The following is a 24546-nucleotide window of genomic DNA, read 5'->3' on the forward strand; positions in this document are numbered from 1 at the left end:
ATTAAGGAATATTATTACCAGTGGAACACATTAAGGACTATTATTACCAGTGGAACACATTAAGGAATATTATTACCAGTGGAACACATTAAGGAATATTATTACCAGTGGAACACATTAAGGAATATTATTACCAGTGGAACACACTAAGGAATATTATTACCAGTGGAACACACTAAGGAATATTATTACCAGTAGAACACACTAAGGAATATTATTACCAGTGGAACACACTAAGGAATATTATTACCAGTAGAACACACTAAGGAATATTATTACCAGTGGAACACACTAAGGAATATTATTACCAGTGGAACACACTAAGGAATATTATTACCAGTGGAACACACTAAGGAATATTATTACCAGTGGAACACATTAAGGAATATTATTACCAGTGGAACACACTAAGGAATATTATTACCAGTGGAACACATTAAGGAATATTATTACCAGTGGAACTCATTAAGGAATATTATTACCAGTGGAACACATTAAGGAATATTATTACCAGTGGAACACATTAAGGAATATTATTACCAGTGGAACACATTAAGGAATATTATTACCAGTGGAACACATTAAGGAATATTATTACCAGTGGAACACATTAAGGAATATTATTACCAGTGGAACACATTAAGGAATATTATTACCAGTGGAACACATTAAGGAATATTATTACCTGTGGAAAAGTACTAACTGTAGTAAACCTACTGGTTGTATTTTAGTCAAATATACTGGAAAGAACACAGGAAATAGGGGGAAACAGCCAGCGAAATCCTCGCAGAAAGAAATAGTTTGTTTTTCTCATCCAGCTCTGCTCATTCAGGCAGCTTCAGAAAGAAACCCTGGGCCAGCAGCACCCTGTGGTGACAGACAGACAGGCCAAAAGCATCAGAAAGCAGGGCTCTGCTGTCCTCTAGTGGTGAGGTTGAGGTACTCACAGAAGTTGCCAGGAGGCTGGATGCTGTGCCTGGTCAGAGAACACCATCCTACAGGGAATATGTCTCTGGAGTCAAACTGGCACCAGTAGTCGAAGGCCCCTCTCCAGCCGTCAAACATCACAAAGATCTCATCACCTAAAAATAAAGATTACAATAACAAACAGTAAGACGTAGCAGGAGATACATCAACCAGACAGCAAATAGGGGACAAAGGAACAATAGTGTTATAGGAAATAAAAAACATTATAGAGTTACACTTATAAAGTTGTCCTCCAAAGAGATGGGGTAAAGGTGGGTTAAATAAAAAAAATATCTTGTTACCTTTGACCTCTCCGATGGTTGCCGGGCAGATCAGGTAGGGGTTCTTCTTGTCCACTGCTTCTAGCTTCATCCCAGGTTTAAAGAGGTTCTGGGAGGGCTTGGTGGGTTCCTACATACAGAGAACTCTCTGTTAGTCCAGACCATACATATCTGTTTATATACACACACAGAGAACTCTCTGTTAGTCCAGACCAGACAGATCTGTTTATGTACACACACAGATAACTCTCTGTTAGTCCAGACCAGACATATCTGTTTATATACACACACACAGAGAAGTCTCTGTTAGTCCAGACCATACATATCTGTTTGTGTACACACACGTAAATCATTGATACACTACAATCATTGATCAGTAAATCAATACACTACAGTGCAGCTTTATGGTCCAATGTGAAATGTTCCATTTTTCTTTCTTGACCTTTTTAAAAGCTGTGGCTGGTGCCATCTCTGCTCCAGTCAGGGTTCTCAGGAGGAACATAGGCCACGAGGAGGCATTCATTCTGAAGCCTAAAGACAACTCAAAGAACAAGTTAAGATTTAGAATATATTGCTGCTTATTTCTGTTATAAGCAAGTACAACACTTTATAATGTCTTATTAACATATGTTATAATGTGTTATAATATTTTACACTATAATATGTTACGTTATAATAAACAAAAAAGAACAAAGATAATTTGTAAAAATCCAAATAACTTCACAGATCTTCATTGTAAAGGGTTTAAACACTGTTTCCCACGCTTGTTCAATGAACCATAAACAATTAATGAACATGCACCTATGGAACGGTCGTTAAGAAAGTAACAGCTTACAGATGGTAGGCAATTAAGGTCACAGTTATGAAAACTTAGGACACTAAAGAGGCCTTTCTACTGACTCAAAAACAACAAAAGAAAGATGCCCAGGGTCCATGCTCATCTGCGTGAACGTGCCTTAGGCATGCTGCAAGGAGGCATGAGGACTACAGATGTGGCCAGGGCAAAAAATTGCAATGTCCGTACTGTGAGACGCCTAAGACAGCGCTACAGGGAGACAGGACGGACAGCTGATTGTCCTCGCAGTGGCAGACCATGTGTAACAACACCTGCACAGGATCGGTACATCTGAACATCACACCTGCAGGACAGGTATAGGATGGCAACAACAACTGCCCGAGTTACACCAGGAATGCACATTCCCTCCATCAGTACTCAGACTGTACGCAATAGGCTGAGAGAGGCTGGACTGAGGGCTTATAGGCCTGTTGTAAGGCAGGTCCTCACCAGACATCACCGGCAACAACGTCGCCTATGGGCACAAACCCACCGTCGCTGGACCAGACAGGACTGGCAAAAAGTGCTCTTCACTGACGAGTCGCGGCTTTGTCTCACCGGAGGTGATGGTCGGATTTGTGTTTATCGTCGAAGAAATTAGCGTTACACCGAGGTCTGTACTCTGGAGCGGGATCGATTTGGAGGTGGAGGGTCCGTCATGGTCTGGGGCAGTGTGTCACGGCATCATCGGACTGAGCTTGTTGTCATTGCTGGCAATCTCAACGCTGTGCGTTACAGGGAAGACATCCTCCTCCCTCATGTGGTACCCTTCCTGCAGGCTCATCCTGACATGACCCTCCAGCATGACAATGCCACCAGCCATACTGCTCGTTCTGTGCGTGATTTCCTGCAAGACAGGAATGTCAGTGTTCTGCCATGGCCAGCGAAGAGCCCTGATCTCAATCCCATTGAGCACGTCTGGGACCTGTTGGTTCGGAGGGTGAGGGCTAGGGCCATTCCCCCCAGAAATGTCTGGGAACTTGCAGGTGCCTTGGTGGAAGAGTGGGGTAACATTTCACAGCAAGAACTGGCAAATCTGATGCAGTCCATGAGGAGGAGATGCATTGAAGTACTTAATGCAGCTGGGGGCCACACCAGATACTGACTGTTACTTTTTATTTTGACCCCCCCTTTGTTCAGGGACACATTATTCCATTTCTGTTAGTCACATGTCTGTAGAACTTGTTCAGTTTATGTCTCAGTTGTTAAATCTTGTTATGTTCATACAAATATTTACATATGTTAAGTTTGCTGAAAATAAATGCAGTTGACAATGAGAGGACGTTTCTTTTTTTGCTGAGTTTATGTTATGCTATAATATGTTACGCTATGTGTTACGCTATAATATGTTACGCTATGTGTTATGCTATAATATGTTACGCCATGTGTTATGCTATAATATGTTACGCTATGTGTTATGCTATAATATGTTGATATAATGTGTTACAATATGTTATGCTATAATATGTTACGCTATGTGTTATACTATAATATGTTACGCTATGTGTTATGCTATAATATGTTGTTATAATGTGTTACAATATGTTATGCTATAATATGTTACGCTATGTGTTATGCTATAATATGTTACGCTATGTGTTATACTATAATATGTTGTTATAATATGTTACGCTATGTGTTATTCTATAATATGTTGTTATAATATGTTACGCTATGTGTTATACTATATTATGCTACGCTATGTGTTATGCTATAATATGTTACGCTATGTGTTATGCTATAATATGTTGTTATAATATGTTACGCTATGTGTTATACTATAATATGTTGTTATAATATGTTACGCTATGTGTTATATTATAATATGTTACGCTATGTGTTATGCTATAATATGTTACGCTATGTGTTATGCTATAATATGTTGTTATAATATGTTACGCTATGTGTTATGCTATAATATGTTACGCTATGTGTTATGCTATAATATGTTGATATAACGTGTTACAATATGTTATGCTATAATATGTTACGCTATGTGTTATACTATAATATGTTACGCTATGTGTTATGCTATAATATGTTGTTATAATGTGTTACAATATGTTATGCTATAATATGTTACGCTATGTGTTATGCTATAATATGTTACGCTATGTGTTATACTATAATATGTTGTTATAATATGTTACGCTATGTGTTATACTATAATATGTTGTTATAATATGTTACGCTATGTGTTATACTATAATATGTTACGCTATGTGTTATGCTATAATATGTTACGCTATGTGTTATGCTATAATATGTTGTTATAATATGTTACGCTATGTGTTATACTATAATATGTTACGCTATGTGTTATGCTATAATATGTTGTTATAATATGTTACGCTATGTGTTATACTATAATATGTTACGCTATGTGTTATGCTATAATATGTTACGCTATGTGTTATGCTATAATATGTTGTTATAATATGTTACGCTATGTGTTATGCTATAATATGTTGTTATAATATGTTACGCTATGTGTTATACTATAATATGTTACGCTATGTGTTATACTATAATATGTTACGCTATGTGTTATGCTATAATATGTTACGCTATGTGTTATGCTATAATATGTTGTTATAATATGTTACAATATGTTATACTATAATATGTTACGCTATGTGTTATACTATAATATGTTACGCTATGTGTTATGCTATAATGTGTTACGCTATGTGTTATGCTATAATATGTTACGCTATGTGTTATACTATAATATGTTACTCTATGTGTTATGCTATAATATGTTGTTATAATATGTTACGCTATGTGTTATACTATAATATGTTACGCTATGTGTTATGCTATAATATGTTACGCTATGTGTTATGCTATAATATGTTGTTATAAAATGTTACGCTATGTGTTATGCTATAATATGTTGTTATAATATGTTACGCTATGTGTTATGCTATAATATGTTGTTATAATATGTTACGCTATGTGTTATACTATAATATGGTACGCTATGTGTTATGCTATAATATGTTACGCTATGTGTTATGCTATAATATGTTACGCTATGTGTTATGCTATAATATGTTACGCTATGTGTTATACTATAATATGTTACGCTATGTGTTATGCTATAATATGTTACGCTATGTGTTATGCTATAATATGTTGTTATAATATGTTACGCTATGTGTTATACTATAATATGTTACGCTATGTGTTATGCTATAATATGTTGTTATAATATGTTACGCTATGTGTTATACTATAATATGTTACGCTATGTGTTATGCTATAATATGTTACGCTATGTGTTATGCTATAATATGTTGTTATAATATGTTACGCTATGTGTTATGCTATAATATGTTGTTATAATATGTTACGCTATGTGTTATGCTATAATATGTTACGCTATGTGTTATGCTATAATATGTTGTTATAATATGTTACGCTATGTGTTATACTATAATATGTTACGCTATGTGTTATGCTATAATATGTTGTTATAATATGTTACGCTATGTGTTATGCTATAATATGTTGTTATAATATGTTACGCTATGTGTTATACTATAATATGTTACGCTATGTGTTATACTATAATAAGTTGTTATAACGTGTTACAATATGTTATGCTATAATATGTTAAATAAAAAGCATGAGCTGGGGCACACCCAGAGAAAATGATTTAGTGTAGAGGTGCTGACTAACGGTGAAAAAACGGTAAGCTATAAAAGCAAAGAGAGTCACACCATGCATATACAGTTGAAGTCAGAAGTTTACATACACTTAGGTTGGAGTCATTAAAACTCGTTTTTCAACCACTCCACAAATGTTGTGTTAACAAACTATAGTTTTGGCAAGTCGGTTAGGACATCTACTTTGTGCATGGCACAAGTAATTTTTCCAACAATTGTTTACAGACAGATTATTTCACTTATAATTCACTCTATCACAATTCCAGGGGGTCAGACGTTTACATACACTAAGTTGACTGTGCCTTTAAACAGCTTGGAAATTTCTAGAAAATTATGTAATGGCTTTAGAAGCTTCTGACAGGCTAATTGACATGATTTTGCTTGGAAAATGCTTGGAAAATTTGCTTGGAAAATGGCTGTCCTTGCAAGGAAAATGGCTGTGTTGTTGTTTTTTTTGCTCTGGTGGTATCCTAACATAATCTAATGTTTTGCTTTCGCTTTTTGAAATCGGACAACGTGGTTGGATTCAGGAGAGGTTTATCTTTCAAATGGTGTAAAATAGTCGTATGTTTGAGAAAATTGAATTGTGGTATTTTAGTTGTTTTTGTATTTCGCCCATGCGATCCCATTGGCTGTTGGCTAGGGGTTCCGCTGGCGGACCGCCTAGATGTAAGAAGTTAAACAATTTAAAGGCAATGCTAGCAAATACTAATTGAGTGTATGTAAACTTCTGACCCACTGGGAATGCAATGAAAGAAGTAAAAGCTGAAATAAATCCTTCTCTCTACTATTATTCTGACATTTCACATTCTTAAAATAAAGTGGTGATCCTAACTGACCTAAGACAGGGAATTCTTACTAGGATTAATTGTCAGGAATTGTGAAAAACTGAGTTTAAATGTATTTGGCTAAGGTGTATGTAAATTTCCAACTTCAACTGCATGTATAACCTCACAGTAATTCATTTTTTACCCAATAAATTACTGGGAGATTAGACATATAGAGTGTGCGACTCTTTGTTTTTATGGTATGTTATAATATGATATGTTATAATATGGTATGTTATAATATGATATGTTATAATGTGTTATGTTATAATATGCTATATGATATGTTATGTGTTTTGTTATAATATGCTATGTTATAATATGTTATGTTATAATATGTTATAATGTGTTATGTTATAATATGCTATGTTATAATATGTTATGTTATAATATGCTATAATGTGTTATGTTATAATATGTTATAATATGCTATATGAGATGTTATAATGTTATCTTATAATATGCTATATGATATGTTATGTTATAATATGTTATAATATGCTATATGAGATGTAATGTTATAATATGTTATAATATGCTATATGAGATGTTATAATATTTTATAATATTCTATATGATATTGTATATTATGTTATAATATGTTATGTTATAATATGTTATGTTATAATATGCTATATGATATGTTATGTTATAATATGCTATATGATATGTTATGTTATAATATGTTATAATATGCTATATGATATGTTATGTTATAATATGTTATAATATGCTATATGATATGTTATGTTATAATATGCTATATGATATGTTATAATATGCTATGTTATAATATGTTATAATATGCTACGTTATGTTATATGATATGTTATAATATGCTATATTATAATATGCTATATGATATGTTATAATATGTTATAATATGCTATATGATATGTTATAATATGATATGTTATAATATGTTATAATATGATATGTTATAATATGCAATGTTATAATATGTTATGTTATATGATATAATATGTTATATGCGATAATATGTTATGTTATAATATGTTATTTCTATGTAGCACATTTCAGGATATAGTGCAGCCTTTACCCAGAGGTGGTTGCAGCATGTCTCCTTTCCTCTCACAGGTCCCTATAGGCTGAATGTCTGAGGAGTCTACCAGTCTCCAGAAATCGTTGGTGTTGTCACTCCCGTCCAGACGGAGACGCAGACGCGTACCCATCATACCCATCACCGTGGCGATGCAGATGGAGGTGTTGTTCCGAGGGTCGTGGGCTTCCAGCTTCATACCAGCCTTGAAGTCATTACTGGGAGGGAAACGGGACTGGGGGAGACAGGAGGACAATGGATCAGTCAATAATGGAATGATTTGCTTATATGGGGAGACAGGTAGCCTGGGTGGTTAGAGCATTGGGCCAGTAACCGGACAAAAATAATAATTTTGTTGTTCTGTCCCTGAGCAAGGAAGTTAACCCACTGTTCCCCGGCCCCCGAAGACGTGGATGTCGATTAAGGCAGCCCTCTGATTCAGAGGGGTTGGGTTAAATGCAGAAGACACGTTTCAGTTGAATACATTCAGTTGTACAACTGACTAGGTATCCCCCTTTCCCTATCTAAACCTAATGTTATGTTAGGCAGAGTTTTATCTAAACCTAATGTTATGCTAATGTTACCAAATTGTTGACACCTTTTCTAATCCTCTCAGATCTAGGAATGCATGGGGTGGTTAGGGGTTGATTTGGGATTGGACACAAGTCAAAAAGCACTTCTTAAAGCAGCCCTTAGTGCTGTAGTTACTAGGTCATATCTACCTGTCTGAAACAGCTGGGAGAAGCGGCTGTTGATGACGTTTCCTTAAGGTACTCCTCCCAACTGAAGGGTTCTGGCAAAACAAAGGGCATAGTTCATACTATCTGACAATCTTAGGTTACACTATATTGTGACAGAGAAGAACATTGCAGGAAACATGTTTAATACCATTAGATTTATCCAAAGAGGGGGGACCGGTTCCTGGAGAGGGGTTACTTCTCTCAGGTTTCTCCCTCCTCTCTTCTTTTGGCTCTGAAAAGGAGACAATTCAACCTCTCATTAATACACTTTAGAGTAGAATAGAAAATAATAGAACCAATCCAACACAAAACATAAAAAAAGTGATGACCTTTCTGAGGTGTTCGGCCCATTTTGACCGATGGTACCACCAGGTGCCAGGTGAGGGGACCCCAGACCGGTCAATGTGCCACTACCGATGCGGTGCTGAGCTCCTAGAGCAGATACACAGAGAGAGACATTTATTTGTTAACCTGTATTTAACCAGGAAATCCCAATGCATGTTTTTCTTAACCTTTATTTAACCAGGAAGTTCCATTGAGGCCAAGATACCTTTTAAACAAGGAAGACAAGTAGAGTTAGGCGGGGCCCTCTTTCTAGGTTGGTACAGCAGGCAAAATCTATAACCACAGCTTGTTTCAGCAAGAGTAAACACAAAGAAGCATCTACTGGAGAAATATCTAACAGCAACAACTGAAATGGAGGGGAATTTTTGATCATCTTGATTGCCACAGCAACTAAAGCAGCAGAAGCTGGGAACAGGACACAGAAGGAAAAGGACCAGCGTTAATCACGATGAACGCATTCTGAGGGAATGAAAACCATAAGTTGATTCCATCCCTGACAGACAGTGGAATAATTTACTAGGCCTCCGGACCATGCAGGCTTCTGAAGATCAAAGAGTATTTGGAGAAGTGATGAGGTCACAGCTGTCATGGCTGTGGACGGTACAGTAATATATGCCATGTAGCAGACACTGTACTTTTGATAAAAGTAAGACTGGAGTCCATGCTCTTGTACTAGCCCATACAGATGAGTTAGGACACCTGGAACAACTTCTACTGACATGAAAGGTGTGGCTTTTAGTCCTAAGTAGTAAAAGGAGGTAGACAAAAGGAAGATCCGTTCAATGCAGAGAAAAAAACAGACATAACCTTTTATCTACAAATAACATGACCCAGGCTGAAGCCTCCAGACAGACAGAATAATAACATGACCCAGGCTAAAGCCTCCAGACAGACAGAATAATAACATGACCCAGGCTGAAGCCTCCAGACAGACAGAATAATAACATGACCCAGGCTGAAGCCTCCAGACAGACAGAATAATAACATGACCCAGGCTGAAGCCTCCAGACAGACAGAATAATAACATGACCCAGGCTAAAGCCTCCAGACAGACAGAATAATAACATGACCCAGGCTGAAGCCTCCAGACAGACAGAATAATAACATGACCCAGGCTGAAGCCTCCAGACAGACAGAATAATAACATGACCCAGGCTGAAGCCTCCAGACAGACAGATCATAACATGACCCAGGCTGAAGCCTCCAGACAGACAGAATAATAACATGACCCAGGCTGAAGCCTCCAGACAGACAGAATAATAACATGACCCAGGCTAAAGCCTCCAGACAGACAGAATAATAACATGACCCAGGCTGAAGCCTCCAGACAGACAGAATAATAACATGACCCAGGCTAAAGCCTCCAGACAGACAGAATAATAACATGACCCAGGCTGAAGCCTCCAGACAGACAGAATAATAACATGACCCAGGCTAAAGCCTCCAGACAGACAGAATAATAACAACATGACCCAGGCTAAAGCCTCCAGACAGACAGAATAATAACATGACCCAGGCTGAAGCCTCCAGACAGACAGAATAAACACATGACCCAGGCTGAAGCCTCCAGACAGACAGAATAATAACATGACCCAGGCTAAAGCCTCCAGACAGACAGAATAATAACATGACCCAGGCTAAAGCCTCCAGACAGACAGAATAATAACATGACCCAGGCTGAAGCCTCCAGACAGACAGAATAATAACATGACCCAGGCTGAAGCCTCCAGACAGACAGAATAATAACATGACCCAGGCTAAAGCCTCCAGACAGACAGAATAATAACATGACCCAGGCTAAAGCCTCCAGACAGACAGAATAATAACATGACCCAGGCTGAAGACTGAAGCCTCCAGACAGACAGAATAATAACATGACCCAGGCTGAAGCCTCCAGACAGACAGAATAATAACATGACCCAGGCTGAAGCCTCCAGACAGACATAATAATAACATGAACCAGGCTGAAGACTGAAGCCTCCAGACAGACAGAATAATAACATGACCCAGGCTGAAGCCTCCAGACAGACAGAATAATAACATGACCCAGGCTGAAGCCTCCAGACAGACAGAATAATAACATGACCCAGGCTGAAGCCTCCAGACAGACAGAATAATAACATGACCCAGGCTGAAGCCTCCAGACAGACAGAATAATAACATGACCCAGGCTGAAGCCTCCAGACAGACAGAATAATAACATGACCCAGGCTGAAGCCTCCAGACAGACAGAATAATAACATGACCCAGGCTAAAGCCTCCAGACAGACAGAATAATAACATGACCCAGGTTGAAGCCTCCAGACAGACAGAATAATAACATGACCCAGGCTAAAGCCTCCAGACAGACAGAATAATAACATGACCCAGGCTGAAGCCTCCAGACAGACCGAATAACAACATGACCAGGCTGAAGACTGAAGCCTCCAGACAGACAGAATAATAACATGACTAAGGCTGAAGACTGAAGCCTCCAGACTGAAGCCTCCAGACAGACAGAATAATAACATGACCCAGGCTGAAGACTGAAGCCTCCAGAAAGACAGAATAATAACATGACCCAGGCTGAAGACTGAAGCCTCCAGACAGACAGAATAATAACATGACCCAGGCTGAAGCCTCCAGACAGACAGAATAATAACATGACCCAGGCTGAAGCCTCCAGACAGACAGAATAATAACATGACCCAGGCTGAAGCCTCCAGACAGACAGAATAATAACATGACCCAGGCTGAAGCCTCCAGACAGACAGAATAATAACATGACCCAGGCTGAAGCCTCCAGACAGACAGAATAATAACATGACCCAGGCTGAAGCCTCCAGACAGACAGAATAATAACATGACCCAGGCTAAAGCCTCCAGACAGACAGAATAATAACATGACCCAGGTTGAAGCCTCCAGACAGACAGAATAATAACATGACCCAGGCTAAAGCCTCCAGACAGACAGAATAATAACATGACCCAGGCTGAAGCCTCCAGACAGACAGAATAACAACATGACCCAGGCTGAAGACTGAAGCCTCCAGACAGACAGAATAATAACATGACTAAGGCTGAAGACTGAAGCCTCCAGACTGAAGCCTCCAGACAGACAGAATAATAACATGACCCAGGCTGAAGACTGAAGCCTCCAGAAAGACAGAATAATAACATGACCCAGGCTGAAGACTGAAGCCTCCAGACAGACAGAATAATAACATGACCCAGGCTGAAGCCTCCAGACAGACAGAATAATAACATGACCCAGGCTGAAGACTGAAGCATACAGACAGAATAATAACATGACCCAGGCTGAAGCCTCCAGACAGACAGAATAATAACATGACTCAGGCTGAAGACTGAAGCCTCCAGACTGAAGCCTCCAGACAGACAGAATAATAACATGACCCAGGCTGAAGACTGAAGCCTCCAGACAGACAGAATAATAACATGACCCAGGCTGAAGACTGAAGCCTCCAGACAGACAGAATAATAACATGACCCAGGCTGAAGACTGAAGCATCCAGACAGAATAATAACATGACCCAGGCTGAAGCCTCCAGACAGACAGAATAATAACATGACCCAGGCTGAAGACTGAAGCATCCAGACAGAATAATAACATGACCCAGGCTGAAGACTGAAGCCTCCAGAAAGACAGAATAATAACATGACCCAGACTGAAGCCTCCAGACAGACAGAATAATAACATGACCCAGGCTGAAGACTGAAGCCTCCAGACAGTACAGACAGACAGAATAATAACATGACCCAGACTGAAGCCTCCAGACAGACAGAATAATAACATGACCCAGGCTGAAGACTGAACCCTCCAGACAGACAGAATAATAACATGACCCAGGCTGAAGACTGAACCCTCCAGACAGACAGAATAATAACATGACCCAGGCTGAAGACTGTCTGTACTGTCTGGAGGCTTCAGTCTTCAGCCTGGGTCATGTTATTATTCTGTCTGTCTGTACTGTCTGGAGGGTTCAGCCTGGGTCATGTTATTATTCTGACTGTCTGGAGGCTTCAGACAGAATAATAACATGACCCAGGCTGAAGACTGAACCCTCCAGACAGACAGAATAATAACATGACCCAGGCTGAACCCTCCAGACAGTACAGACAGACAGAATAATAACATGACCCAGGCTGAACCCTCCAGACAGTACAGACAGACAGAATAATAACATGACCCAGGCTGAAGACTGAAGCCTCCAGACAGAATAATAACATGACCCAGGCTGAAGACTGAACCCTCCAAACAGTACAGACAGACAGAATAATAACTGGTGTTGTCTAACAATTACAACCTGTTCAGATGTAGTGCACATGCACATCCAATCTAATCATTCTCCCAGTGCAAGGTACAAAACAATAACACATAGGCAGGAAAGGAAATGTGCCCACACAGCCAACTAGATAAGGCTGTTTTAGGTAGGTAACAATGAGCAATGGAGCCTAGACCACTCCGGTTCTACGGATATCTTACATTCTCAACATGAAACCAATAACCAAAGAGGACGCTCAAGGTGAGAAAACATCCAGCTAACCAGCAAAGTCCCAATTAAATCCATGTGATGGAAAAAGAAGAAGGAATTCTCTATCAACATCTCTCCTGAGCCAACAAAAATGTCAGGTTTAGGTTTTGCAGTGTAACAGCTCTCTGTCCCTCTCCCCAGCCCCTCTCTTTCCAGCCCCTCACCCTCTCTCGCTCCCTTCCTCCCCTTCTTAGATGTGGATCTCATTGAGCTTGCCCCAGCCATAAAGATTCCTAGCCTTCGTAAAAGGCCATTAAGCCATGTACATCTGGGGGAGTCTGTCTGGGGGAGTCAAGAACACGAACATGAAAAGGATTCCAGAACCTCTCATTAACAGACAGACGATGTGTGTCTGCTCACTGGTCGAGGCCGCGTTCCATTCAGGAGGGCCACACCCCCAGGACAGAAAGGAGTGGAGATGTCCCCATTTTACAACAGGAGAGGAAGTGCTAGTGTTTTAGTTAGGTCTGTTTCCTTATTACTAGAGGTGTCCCCACTTTACAACAGGAGAGGAAGTGCTAGTGTTTTAGTTAGGTCTGTTTCCTTATTACTAGAGGAGATGTCCCCACTTTACAACAGGAGAGGAAGTGCTAGTGTTTTAGTTAGGTCTGTTTCCTTATTACTAGAGGAGATGTCCCCACTTTACAACAGGAGAGGAAGTGCTAGTGTTTTAGTTAGGTCTGTTTCCTTATTACTAGAGGAGATGTCCCCACTTTACAACAGGAGAGGAAGTGCTAGTGTTTTAGTTAGGTCTGCTTCCTTATTACTAGAGGAGATGTCCCCACTTTACAACAGGAGAGGAAGTGCTAGTGTTTTAGTTAGGTCTGTTTCCTTATTACTAGAGGAGATGTCCCCACTTTACAACAGGAGAGGAAGTGCTAGTGTTTTAGTTAGGTCTGCTTCCTTATTACTAGAGGAGATGTCCCCACTTTACAACAGGAGAGGAAGTGCTAGTGTTTTAGTTAGGTCTGTTTCCTTATCACTAGAGGAGATGTCCCCACTTTACAACAGGAGAGGAAGTGCTAGTGTTTTAGTTAGGTCTGTTTCCTTATCACTAGAGGAGATGTCCCCACTTTACAACAGGAGAGGAAGTGCTAGTGTTTTAGTTAGGTCTGTTTCCTTATTACTAGAGGAGATGTCCCCATTTTACAACAGGAGAGGAAGTGCTAGTGTTTTAGTTAGGTCTGTTTCCTTATTACTAGAGGAGATGTCCCCACTTTACAACAGGAGAGGAAGTGCTAGTGTTTTAGTTAGGTCTGTTTCCTTATCACTAGAGGAGATGTCCCCACTTTACAACAGGAGAGGAAGTGCTAGTGTTTTAGTTAGGTCTGCTTCCTTATTACTAGAGGTGTCCCCACTTTACAACAGGAGAGGAAGTGCTAGTGTTTTAGTTAGGTCTGTTTCCTTATTACTAGAGGAGATGTCCCCACTTTACAACAGGAGAGGAAGTGCTAGTGTTTTAGTTAGGTCTGTTTCCTTATTACTAGAGGAGATGTCCCCACTTTACAACAGGAGAGGAAGTGCTAGTGTTTTAGTTAGGTCTGCTTCCTTATTACTAGAGGAGATGTCCCCATTTTACAACAGGAGAGGAAGTGCTAGTGTTTTAGTTAGGTCTGTTTCCTTATCACTAGAGGAGATGTCCCCACTTTACAACAGGAGAGGAAGTGCTAGTGTTTTAGTTAGGTCTGTTTCCTTATTACTAGAGGAGATGTCCCCACTTTACAACAGGAGAGGAAGTGCTAGTGTTTTAGTTAGGTCTGTTTCCTTATTACTAGAGGAGATGTCCCCACTTTACAACAGGAGAGGAAGTGCTAGTGTTTTAGTTAGGTCTGTTTCCTTATTACTAGAGGAGATGTCCCCACTTTACAACAGGAGAGGAAGTGCTAGTGTTTTAGTTAGGTCTGTTTCCTTATTACTAGAGGAGATGTCCCCACTTTACAACAGGAGAGGAAGTGCTAGTGTTTTAGTTAGGTCTGTTTCCTTATCACTAGAGGAGATGTCCCCACTTTACAACAGGAGAGGAAGTGCTAGTGTTTTAGTTAGGTCTGTTTCCTTATTACTAGAGGAGATGTCCCCACTTTACAACAGGAGAGGAAGTGCTAGTGTTTTAGTTAGGTCTGTTTCCTTATTACTAGAGGAGATGTCCCCACTTTACAACAGGAGAGGAAGTGCTAGTGTTTTAGTTAGGTCTGTTTCCTTATTACTAGAGGTGATGTCCCCATTTTACAACAGGAGAGGAAGTGCTAGTGTTTTAGTTAGGTCTGTTTCCTTATCACTAGAGGAGATGTCCCCACTTTACAACAGGAGAGGAAGTGCTAGTGTTTTAGTTAGGTCTGTTTCCTTATTACTAGAGGAGATGTCCCCACTTTACAACAGGAGAGGAAGTGCTAGTGTTTTAGTTAGGTCTGTTTCCTTATCACTAGAGGAGATGTCCCCACTTTACAACAGGAGAGGAAGTGCTAGTGTTTTAGTTAGGTCTGTTTCCTTATTACTAGAGGAGATGTCCCCATTTTACAACAGGAGAGGAAGTGCTAGTGTTTTAGTTAGGTCTGTTTCCTTATTACTAGAGGAGATGTCCCCATTTTACAACAGGAGAGGAAGTGCTAGTGTTTTAGTTAGGTCTGTTTCCTTATTACTAGAGGAGATGTCCCCACTTTACAACAGGAGAGGAAGTGCTAGTGTTTTAGTTAGGTCTGTTTCCTTATTACTAGAGGAGATGTCCCCACTTTACAACAGGAGAGGAAGTGCTAGTGTTTTAGTTAGGTCTGTTTCCTTATTACTAGAGGAGATGTCCCCACTTTACAACAGGAGAGGAAGTGCTAGTGTTTTAGTTAGGTCTCTTTCCTTATCACTAGAGGAGATGTCCCCACTTTACAACAGGAGAGGAAGTGCTAGTGTTTTAGTTAGGTCTGTTTCCTTATTACTAGAGGAGATGTCCCCACTTTACAACAGGAGAGGAAGTGCTAGTGTTTTAGTTAGGTCTGTTTCCTTATTACTAGAGGAGATGTCCCCACTTTACAACAGGAGAGGAAGTGCTAGTGTTTTAGTTAGGTCTGTTTCCTTATTACTAGAGGAGATGTCCCCACTTTACAACAGGAGAGGAAGTGCTAGTGTTTTAGTTAGGTCTGTTTCCTTATCACTAGAGGAGATGTCCCCATTTTACAACAGGAGAGGAAGTGCTAGTGTTTTAGTTAGGTCTGTTTCCTTATTACTAGAGGAGATGTCCCCACTTTACAACAGGAGAGGAAGTGCTAGTGTTTTAGTTAGGTCTGTTTCCTTATTACTAGAGGAGGGCATTACGCTTTGACTCCAACTTTTCACTTTAAAATGAAACAGACTTACGGTAAAATCTCCCTCAGTTTTTTATGTGACCACATTTTCCAAAACTCATATCTGCTCCGAATTAAGATTGAAAGATGTCTGCAGAAAGAATGGGGTGTCAGCTAGGCCTATGACATCACACCTTGGCTGTTGAACTACAGTAGGTGAAGTGGATTTACATCCGTTAACAGAATCTTGGTACGGTCCCTGGCAATTCCCAGCCCTAGTAGGTAGGTATCAGTAAGAGCCAGGAGAGAGGGCATTAACTGGAGAGAGAGAGAAAGGTTTCTAGGTCTTCACTGTCTTGCTGTTACCACCAGATGGCAGAAGACAGTAATGAGCTGAACATAACAGTATGCCAGCGGAAGAAACGACAGTAGCAGGTGACCTAACTGTGGTTTGTGACTACTATGATTTCCCATTGTAGCCAATTCAATTGCAGTTATTCCGTTACAGATTTTTTGGGTAATTCCGTTGTGAACTTTTATCTTAAAGATGTGGGTTTTTGGTAACGGAATTAGAACCCACTGGGCAAAAGTTTCTTCAACATTGTTCCCATGTCATTTTTTAAAACGTTATAATTAAGTGATGACGTTGAATCTGCGTGGAAAACTGATTGGATCTGCAAAAAGTTATCACCATTTTTATTTTTTTTTAACCCAACTTTGAACCTACATTTTTAGTTGAATTCACGTTAGTTGACAACTCAACCAAATGTAAATCCAAACTAGACGTTGAACTAACATCTGTGCCCAGTAGGAAGGGCACAAGGCAATGTTTCTTAAACATACAGAAGGCAAATCTCTAAAACTGAATCTAGGTGTTGATATTAGCGGGCAGGGGTCTTTACTTCAACATTACTGTGTTTTAATGTATTTCTGATACTTTTTGGGACTTTTTCCTGCTAGATGTTTTCTAAGACCCCTTTTCCATCTGTTTGACCAGAAATCAAAGCCTTTGATTATTACACATTTTTAGGATGGAAAATGGTTTGAAGAATGTATATATGCCTTAATTTCAAAAAATAAATATATAGACTCTTAGCTTTCATTTAACATGCTTCTATGAACTTCACATGTTGGCGCTCATGGGTCCTTTTTAAATGGAAATGCCCAGGAGTAGATCACTGACAACCTGTTTCTAAACCAAAATAATATATACAGTAATATCTGTGTGTAATGTCCATGCATTTTGGAGGGTCAGAGAGAGCATCTGACACTGTTCCTTAGCTTGGGGGGAACTACAATAATAATACCATACTAAATAATACTGAAATGAATAACACCATACTAAACAATAATAATACCATACTAAATAATACTGACAATAATAATACCATACTAAATACTGACAATAATACCATACTAAATAATACTGACAATAATAAACAATACTAAATAATAATACTACCATTCTAAATAATGATAATAATACCATACTAAATAATACTGACAATAATACTGACATTAATAATACCATACTAAATAATACTGACAATAATAAACAATACTAAATAATAATACTACCATACTAAATAATAATAATAATAATACCATACTAAATAATACTGACAATAATAATACCATACTAAATAATACTGACAATAATACTGACATTAATAATACCATACTAAATAATACTGACAATAATAAACAATACTACATAATAATAATACCATACTAAATAATAATAATAATAATAATAATAGCACACTAAATAATACTGACAATAATACCATACTAAATAATACTGAATAATACCATACTAAATAATACTGACATTAATAATACCATACTAAATAATAGTGACACTTTAATAACATCATATTAAATGGCTATAATGTATAAAAGGATGGCTATACTAGTAGTCCATCATAAACAGTACTGATATACACTTCTTTTATTTAGAAGATGAATAATATTATGACATAAACACCACTAAGGGATTATTGTTCTACTGTTCAGTTTTTGTTGTCATAGGAAGGAAATGTTCTATTTTTACTAACCCTGTAACATAGGGTGTCTTAAACTATGGGTAGGGTCCGAAAGGGGGCCCTGGGAATGTCAAGGGTGAGTCATGAGAATACAGTGCCTTGCAAAAGTATTCATCCCCCTTGGCATTTTTCCTATTTTGTTTGCTTTACAACCTGTAATTTAAATGGATTTTTATTTGGATTTCATGTAATGGACAGACACAAAATAGTCCAAATTGGTGAAGTGAAATAAATAAAAAAAATAGCTTGTTTAAAAATTAAAAAAAAAGTAAAACTGAAAAGTGGTGCGTGTATATGTATTCACCCCCTTTACTATGACGCCCCTAAATAAGATCTGGTGCAACCAATTACCTTCACAAGTCACATAACTAGTTAAATAAAGTCCATCTGTGTGCAATACACACACACACACACGTTCTGAAAGGCCCCAGCAAGCAATACCATGAAGACCAAGGAGCTCTCCAAACAGGTCAGGGACAAAGTTGGAGAGTATAGATCAGGGTTGGGTTATAAAAAATATCCGAAACTTTGAACATCCCACGGAGCGCCATTAAATCCGTTATTAAAAAAATGTAAAGAATATGGCACCACAACAAACCTGCCAAGAGAGGGCTGCCCACCAAAAATCATGGACCAGTCAAGGAGGGCATTAATCAGAAAGGTAACAAAGAGACCAAACATAACCCACCTCCACCGCGGACATTGGAGTATCTGTCCATAGGACCACTTTAAGCTGTACACTCCACAGAGCTGGGTTTTACAGAAGAGTGGCCAGAAAAAAGCCATTGCTTAAAGAAAAAAATAAGCAAACACATTTGGTGTTTGCCAAAAGGTATGTGGGAGACTCCCCAAACATATGGAAGAAGGTACTCTGGTCAGATGAGACAAAAATTTAGCTTTTTGGCCATCAAGGAAACTCTATGTCTGGGGCAAACCCAACACCTCTCATCACCCACTATCCCCACAGTGAAGCATGGTTGTGGCAGCATCATGCTGTGGGATGTTTTTCCATCGACAGGGACTGGGAAACTGGTAAGAATTGAAGGAATGATGGATGGTGCTAAATACAGGGAAATTCTTGAGAGAAACCTGTTTCAGTCTTCCAGAGATTTGAGACTGGGACGGAGGTTCACCTTCCAGCATGACAATGAACCTAAGCATACTGCTAAAGCAACACTCGAATGGTTTAGGGGGAAACATTTTAATGTCTTGGAATGGCCTAGTCAAAGCCCAGACCTCAATACAATTGAGAATCTGTGGTATGACTTAAAGATTGCTGTACACCAGCGGAACCCATTAAACTTGAAGGAGCTGTAGCAGTTTTGCCTTGAAGAATGGCCAAAAATCCCAGTGGCTAGATGTGCCAAGCGTATAGAGACATACCGGCAGGGGACTTGCAGCTGTAATTGCTGCAAAAGGTGGTTCTACAAAGTATTGGGGGGGGGGGGGGGGGGAATAGTTATGCATGCTCAAGTGTTCTGTTTTTTGTCTTATTTCTTGTTTGTTTCACAATAAAAAATATTTTGAATCTACAAAGTGGTAGGCATGTTGTGTAAATCAAATGACACAAAAATCTATTTTAATTCCAGGTTGTAAGGGAACAAAATAGGAAAAATGCCAAGTGGGTGAATACTTCTGCAAGCCACTGTATATCTATTATTTACACACTATGTATTATTAGTTTGGGTTGTTGTAGGACGATTTGGGTCACAGAGGACCATCAATTTCTCCTTTGGGTCTCGAGCTTGAAAAAGTTTAAAAGGGTAGCAAGCATTAGTTTTACTCACCACGGTAAGAACACAGCACGGCCAAAGACTTAGTAACGTAGTTGTAGTCCCGATCTGGTTACCTATAAGTACAAACATAGTAATGTTTTGGGGTTATTACATATTTATTAACTTATTTCCGGATAACTTATAAACTACCCACAATTTCTCAACATATGGAGGCTCTACTCTATGCTAGTGAATTCAGCCCAAGCTGGCTAACGATAGCCACACCTCATGCTATTCACTGACTTGTGGCTGTGCAGTGGTGTAACGTACTTAAGTAAAAATACTTAAGTACTGCTTAAGTAGTTTTTTGGGCTATCTGTACTTTACTATTTATATTTTTGACAGCTTTTACTTCACTACATTCCTAAAGAAAAGAATGTACTTTTTACTCCATACATTTTCCCTGACACCCAATAGTATTCGTACATTTTTATCGCCTTAGCAAGACAGGAAAATGGTCCAATTCAAGCACCTATCAAGAGAACATCCCTGGTCATCCCTACTGCCTCTGATCTGGCAGACTCACTAAACACACATGCTTTGTTTGTAAATTATGTCAGAGTGTTGGAGTGTGCCCCTGGCTATTCGTACATTTAAAAAAAATGAAGATATAGTGCCGCCTAGGTCGCTTAATATAAGGAATTTGAAATGATTTATACTTTTACTTTTGATACTTATGTATATTTAAAACCAAATACTTTTACTCAAGTAGTATTTTACTGGGTGACTTTCACTTGAGTCATTTTCTATTAAGGTATTTTTACTTTTACTCAAGTATGACAATTGGGTACTTTTCCCACAACTGTGGCTGTGTTATATAGGTGGGCTGTGTTATCTAGGTGGGAACCCTTTAGCAGGCAGGCACCGGTGCTTTCTTGCCGTGGGCTCCAAACGACAAAGAAACTCATACCTGTTTGCTGTAATTGTGTAATACCTCGTCTGTTCTCCTTTTTGTTTTGTCAACTTTTTGTCATGTTCTCTGTGAAGTAGGCTACGGGAGTTTTGCAACTTTTCCAACCTTGGATTAGTGCTAGCGCGCTAGCTGACGGACATCTGAAATCTATTTAGGATTTCGGCCCGATGAAGCTAACTCAGCCTGCACTCTAATAAAAGTGTTTGCATCGGATGGGCCCCCAACTATCAATCTGTAAGTCTCTGCTTTCTCTTTGCTTTTAATCTGCAGTTATGTGTCAGTTGTGTTCTAGCTGGTCTCCAGTAGGAGGGCTCTAGTTGCCGACCATAACCGTGGTGGTTGGCTAGGCTGGCTAATAGATAGTTGGCTAAATATCTAACTTTAGCTGGCTGGTTAGCTTGCTGGCTATGATAACTGCATATAGCTAACATTCATTGATAACTGGTTGTATGGTGTTATATATTTCCAAGACTTTGGTTTACTTTAATGAAGCTGTAAGCTAGGCGTTGATAGCAACTGGCTGGTAGGGCTAACATTAGCAGGCAAGTAGGGCTAATGTTAGCAGGCTAATAAGGCTAACCTTAGCAGGCTATTAGGGCTAATGTTAGGTTAGTTGGCTAGCTTGCAAGTTGATTTGTAAAAATAAATCATAAAGTATTTGCTTGTAAGTTGGCTGAAAGTAATTGAAACCAGTAGTCATGAGTGCCAACAATTTGGTTTAATTTGAAGTTATACATTTGAAGTTATTCCTTTTGGAGTTTACATTTTAGGGAATAGGTTGGCTTGCAGGGTCTTCCATACTACATCACACCCTTGAAAAACCTTTCCCGACATGACTTCGGCATTCTTTGGAAATTCTGATCTATTTATGTAATACTCCCCAAAAAAGGTGTTAACTTTGCATTGGGATTTTTCATGTGTACACTAATGCAAATCCTTATGTTACATGTGGTTAGGTTTATGTTACCTACCCTTTAAGAACCCTTGCTGTTACACCATCAAATCTCTATGTGATACATTGTATAACATGACCTGAGGTGAATGGTGTCCGAGTTTAAACGAATGTAGGGGGCGTGTCCATGTCGAGTGGCTGCACTCCTCAGAAGTGGGCGTTAACCGAAGAGGCTCACAGCCGTTTAGAAATTACTAAATATGCCCTTAGTTTATCTTTCGTTAATACGTATTTCATTCATTAATATATATTGCAAAAATGGGTACATAGATAGGCAACTGTTAAGCATTCTCTTAGATAAAGAAAAGCCTATTGACTGACTCATTGTTTTTCAAAGACAACCCTGTGCAATAAGTTTTAGGGGAAATACGGCAAGCCTAGTGTAAATAAAACAATAAAGTATAAATAAAAACATACTAACGTGTGTTGGCAATCAATTGACCAAATAAAACATCGGCGTGTGATGCGTTTCCTTTTCCCTTTTTCATCATTCTCTCTGTTCCTGTCAATGATGTCAGCTAGGAGCTAATATTTCGATTTAGAAATGGAGCATGTGCCTCGATCATATCTCCACAAATATTATTATTATTATGATGATCTCTTTCTCTGACAGAAATGGACCATCGTAAACCCCAATAGCGCCCACTGTGCAGCAGTAGAGTCCAGGGAATATGTTACAAGAGCTAAAATGTGCCATGAAAATACACACCGAGCTCATGGCGTAGTACTCATTGTTTACGTTTAATCTCTGCTCTCTCAGTGTTTGTACATAGCCTACATAAACCAATAGGCCTAGATGAGAGCTAAAATTCCATAAACTATATCTGGAAGGTATCATGAAATACACACAACGAAGTACTCACAGTTTCGAGAAGGTTTTTCGCGTCAGATCCTTCTTTTGCCATCAGATGCAGGCCGCCATATTCCCGTGCTCTACACCACGCGCATGTCCAACAGCGAGCTGCAATTTGTTTTCCACTGTAGGTTTATAATAAGGGGAATTTATTCATAGAATTCTATAAAATACAGAATATCTTTCTGTGAAAATTAACCATATTTACTAAATATATTTATAGGGAAACGAAACTACAATTGACTAGTGGTACTTTTTTTGCATAGTAGAAGGAATATAAATTAATATATAATATTCAAAATCTTGAATCTGAATAGAAATATGTACAAAATATATAGGAGAATGTTATGAAAACAATATGCTATGGCAAAGGATCTATATTAGCCGAGAGAGAGGAGAGAGTGAGAGATGGTGAGAGTGAGAGAGGGTGAGAGTGAGAGAGGGTCTACTATTTTGTCACAGAGTTTATTATAAAACGAACGACGAATAGATAGAAACCCATAGCATCTTTAACTTGGCTCGAATAGAATAGAATAGAATGGAATAGAATGAGATGCCACAGGTAGCCTAATGGTTTCAGAGTGTTTTGGGCTTTGTTAGCTCTTTTCCATTGAATGAGCCCTTGAAATAATTACAGACAAATCATTTAGAGATGGTTTTAATATTCAAATTATTTCCTGATTTCACCTTTACTTGCATATTAAACTAAGTAGGTGACAGAAGAAACCATCACACCCATACCATAGCATTATGAACAGTAAATAACTAGGCTAAGTTAAATAATACGAATAGATAAATTATCCTGCATGGCTCAAGACTTTCAGCACTGTCAAAGCAGGACCGACCGTCACTAGAGAGACAGCTCGAAAGAAATAAAATCCCGCCTTTTGGACAATGTTTTACACTTACTCTGCCACTCATAGGTAAGAGGAAACAGGGTGTAGGTGGAATGACCCCTTCTCGCCTTTCTATTGGTCTAAGCTGACGCCAGTCAGAGGATGCCGTTGCTTGCCTTTATAACCAGCAGTATGGCTGAGTATGAAATCTAACGGTGCAGGTTTAATAATAGTTACTGGTTGAGGCTAGCTGCATCGACACTTCGTTATAGGATGCTGCCGGTGGAATCGTTTTATCCGTTTCAAAGATCTGACTGATGTGAGTATTGGATCGTTTAACCGTCTATTAGTGTTTTTTCCCGTTTAGTATGACAGTTTTTCTGTTTCTGTCTCCAACCATCCCCTACCACATCATCATTTCGTTCATGGGACATGTGTGTTAATTCAGTCAGTGCAGATCGAGTTTTTTTTCATAGACTGCACAGGCAGGGGCAGGCATAGCTTCGTCAACCTGATGACAATTATACTAGCTTATTTATCCCGATTTCCTTCTGTCATTCTGTTATATCACAGACATAACATGTCATTTGTCATGAGAATGGAATCAGGTTTTGGTAAAGCAGTTTGTTGCTAGACATCGTGATCG

General features: G+C 38.9%; 1 protein-coding gene across 1 annotated transcript; it reads right to left on the reverse strand.

Annotated features, from left to right (window-relative positions):
* Positions 1-269: 269 nt before the first annotated feature.
* Positions 270-23091, reverse strand: LOC115188034 (sex comb on midleg-like protein 2). Its single transcript, XM_029747069.1, has 9 exons — positions 23075-23091; positions 20359-20420; positions 8710-8812; positions 8529-8612; positions 8363-8433; positions 7641-7875; positions 1690-1778; positions 1269-1377; positions 270-1082 (listed from the first exon to the last, which is right to left on the reverse strand). The coding sequence occupies exons 3-9, from the start codon at positions 8729-8731 to the stop codon at positions 898-900; spliced, it is 795 nt and encodes a 264-aa protein (XP_029602929.1). The 5' UTR covers positions 8732-8812; positions 20359-20420; positions 23075-23091; the 3' UTR covers positions 270-897.
* Between the last annotated feature and the right edge of the window lie 1455 nt (positions 23092-24546).

The sequence above is a fragment of the Salmo trutta genome, unplaced genomic scaffold, assembly GCF_901001165.1.
Source record: "Salmo trutta unplaced genomic scaffold, fSalTru1.1, whole genome shotgun sequence".
Classification (NCBI taxonomy): domain Eukaryota; kingdom Metazoa; phylum Chordata; class Actinopteri; order Salmoniformes; family Salmonidae; genus Salmo; species Salmo trutta.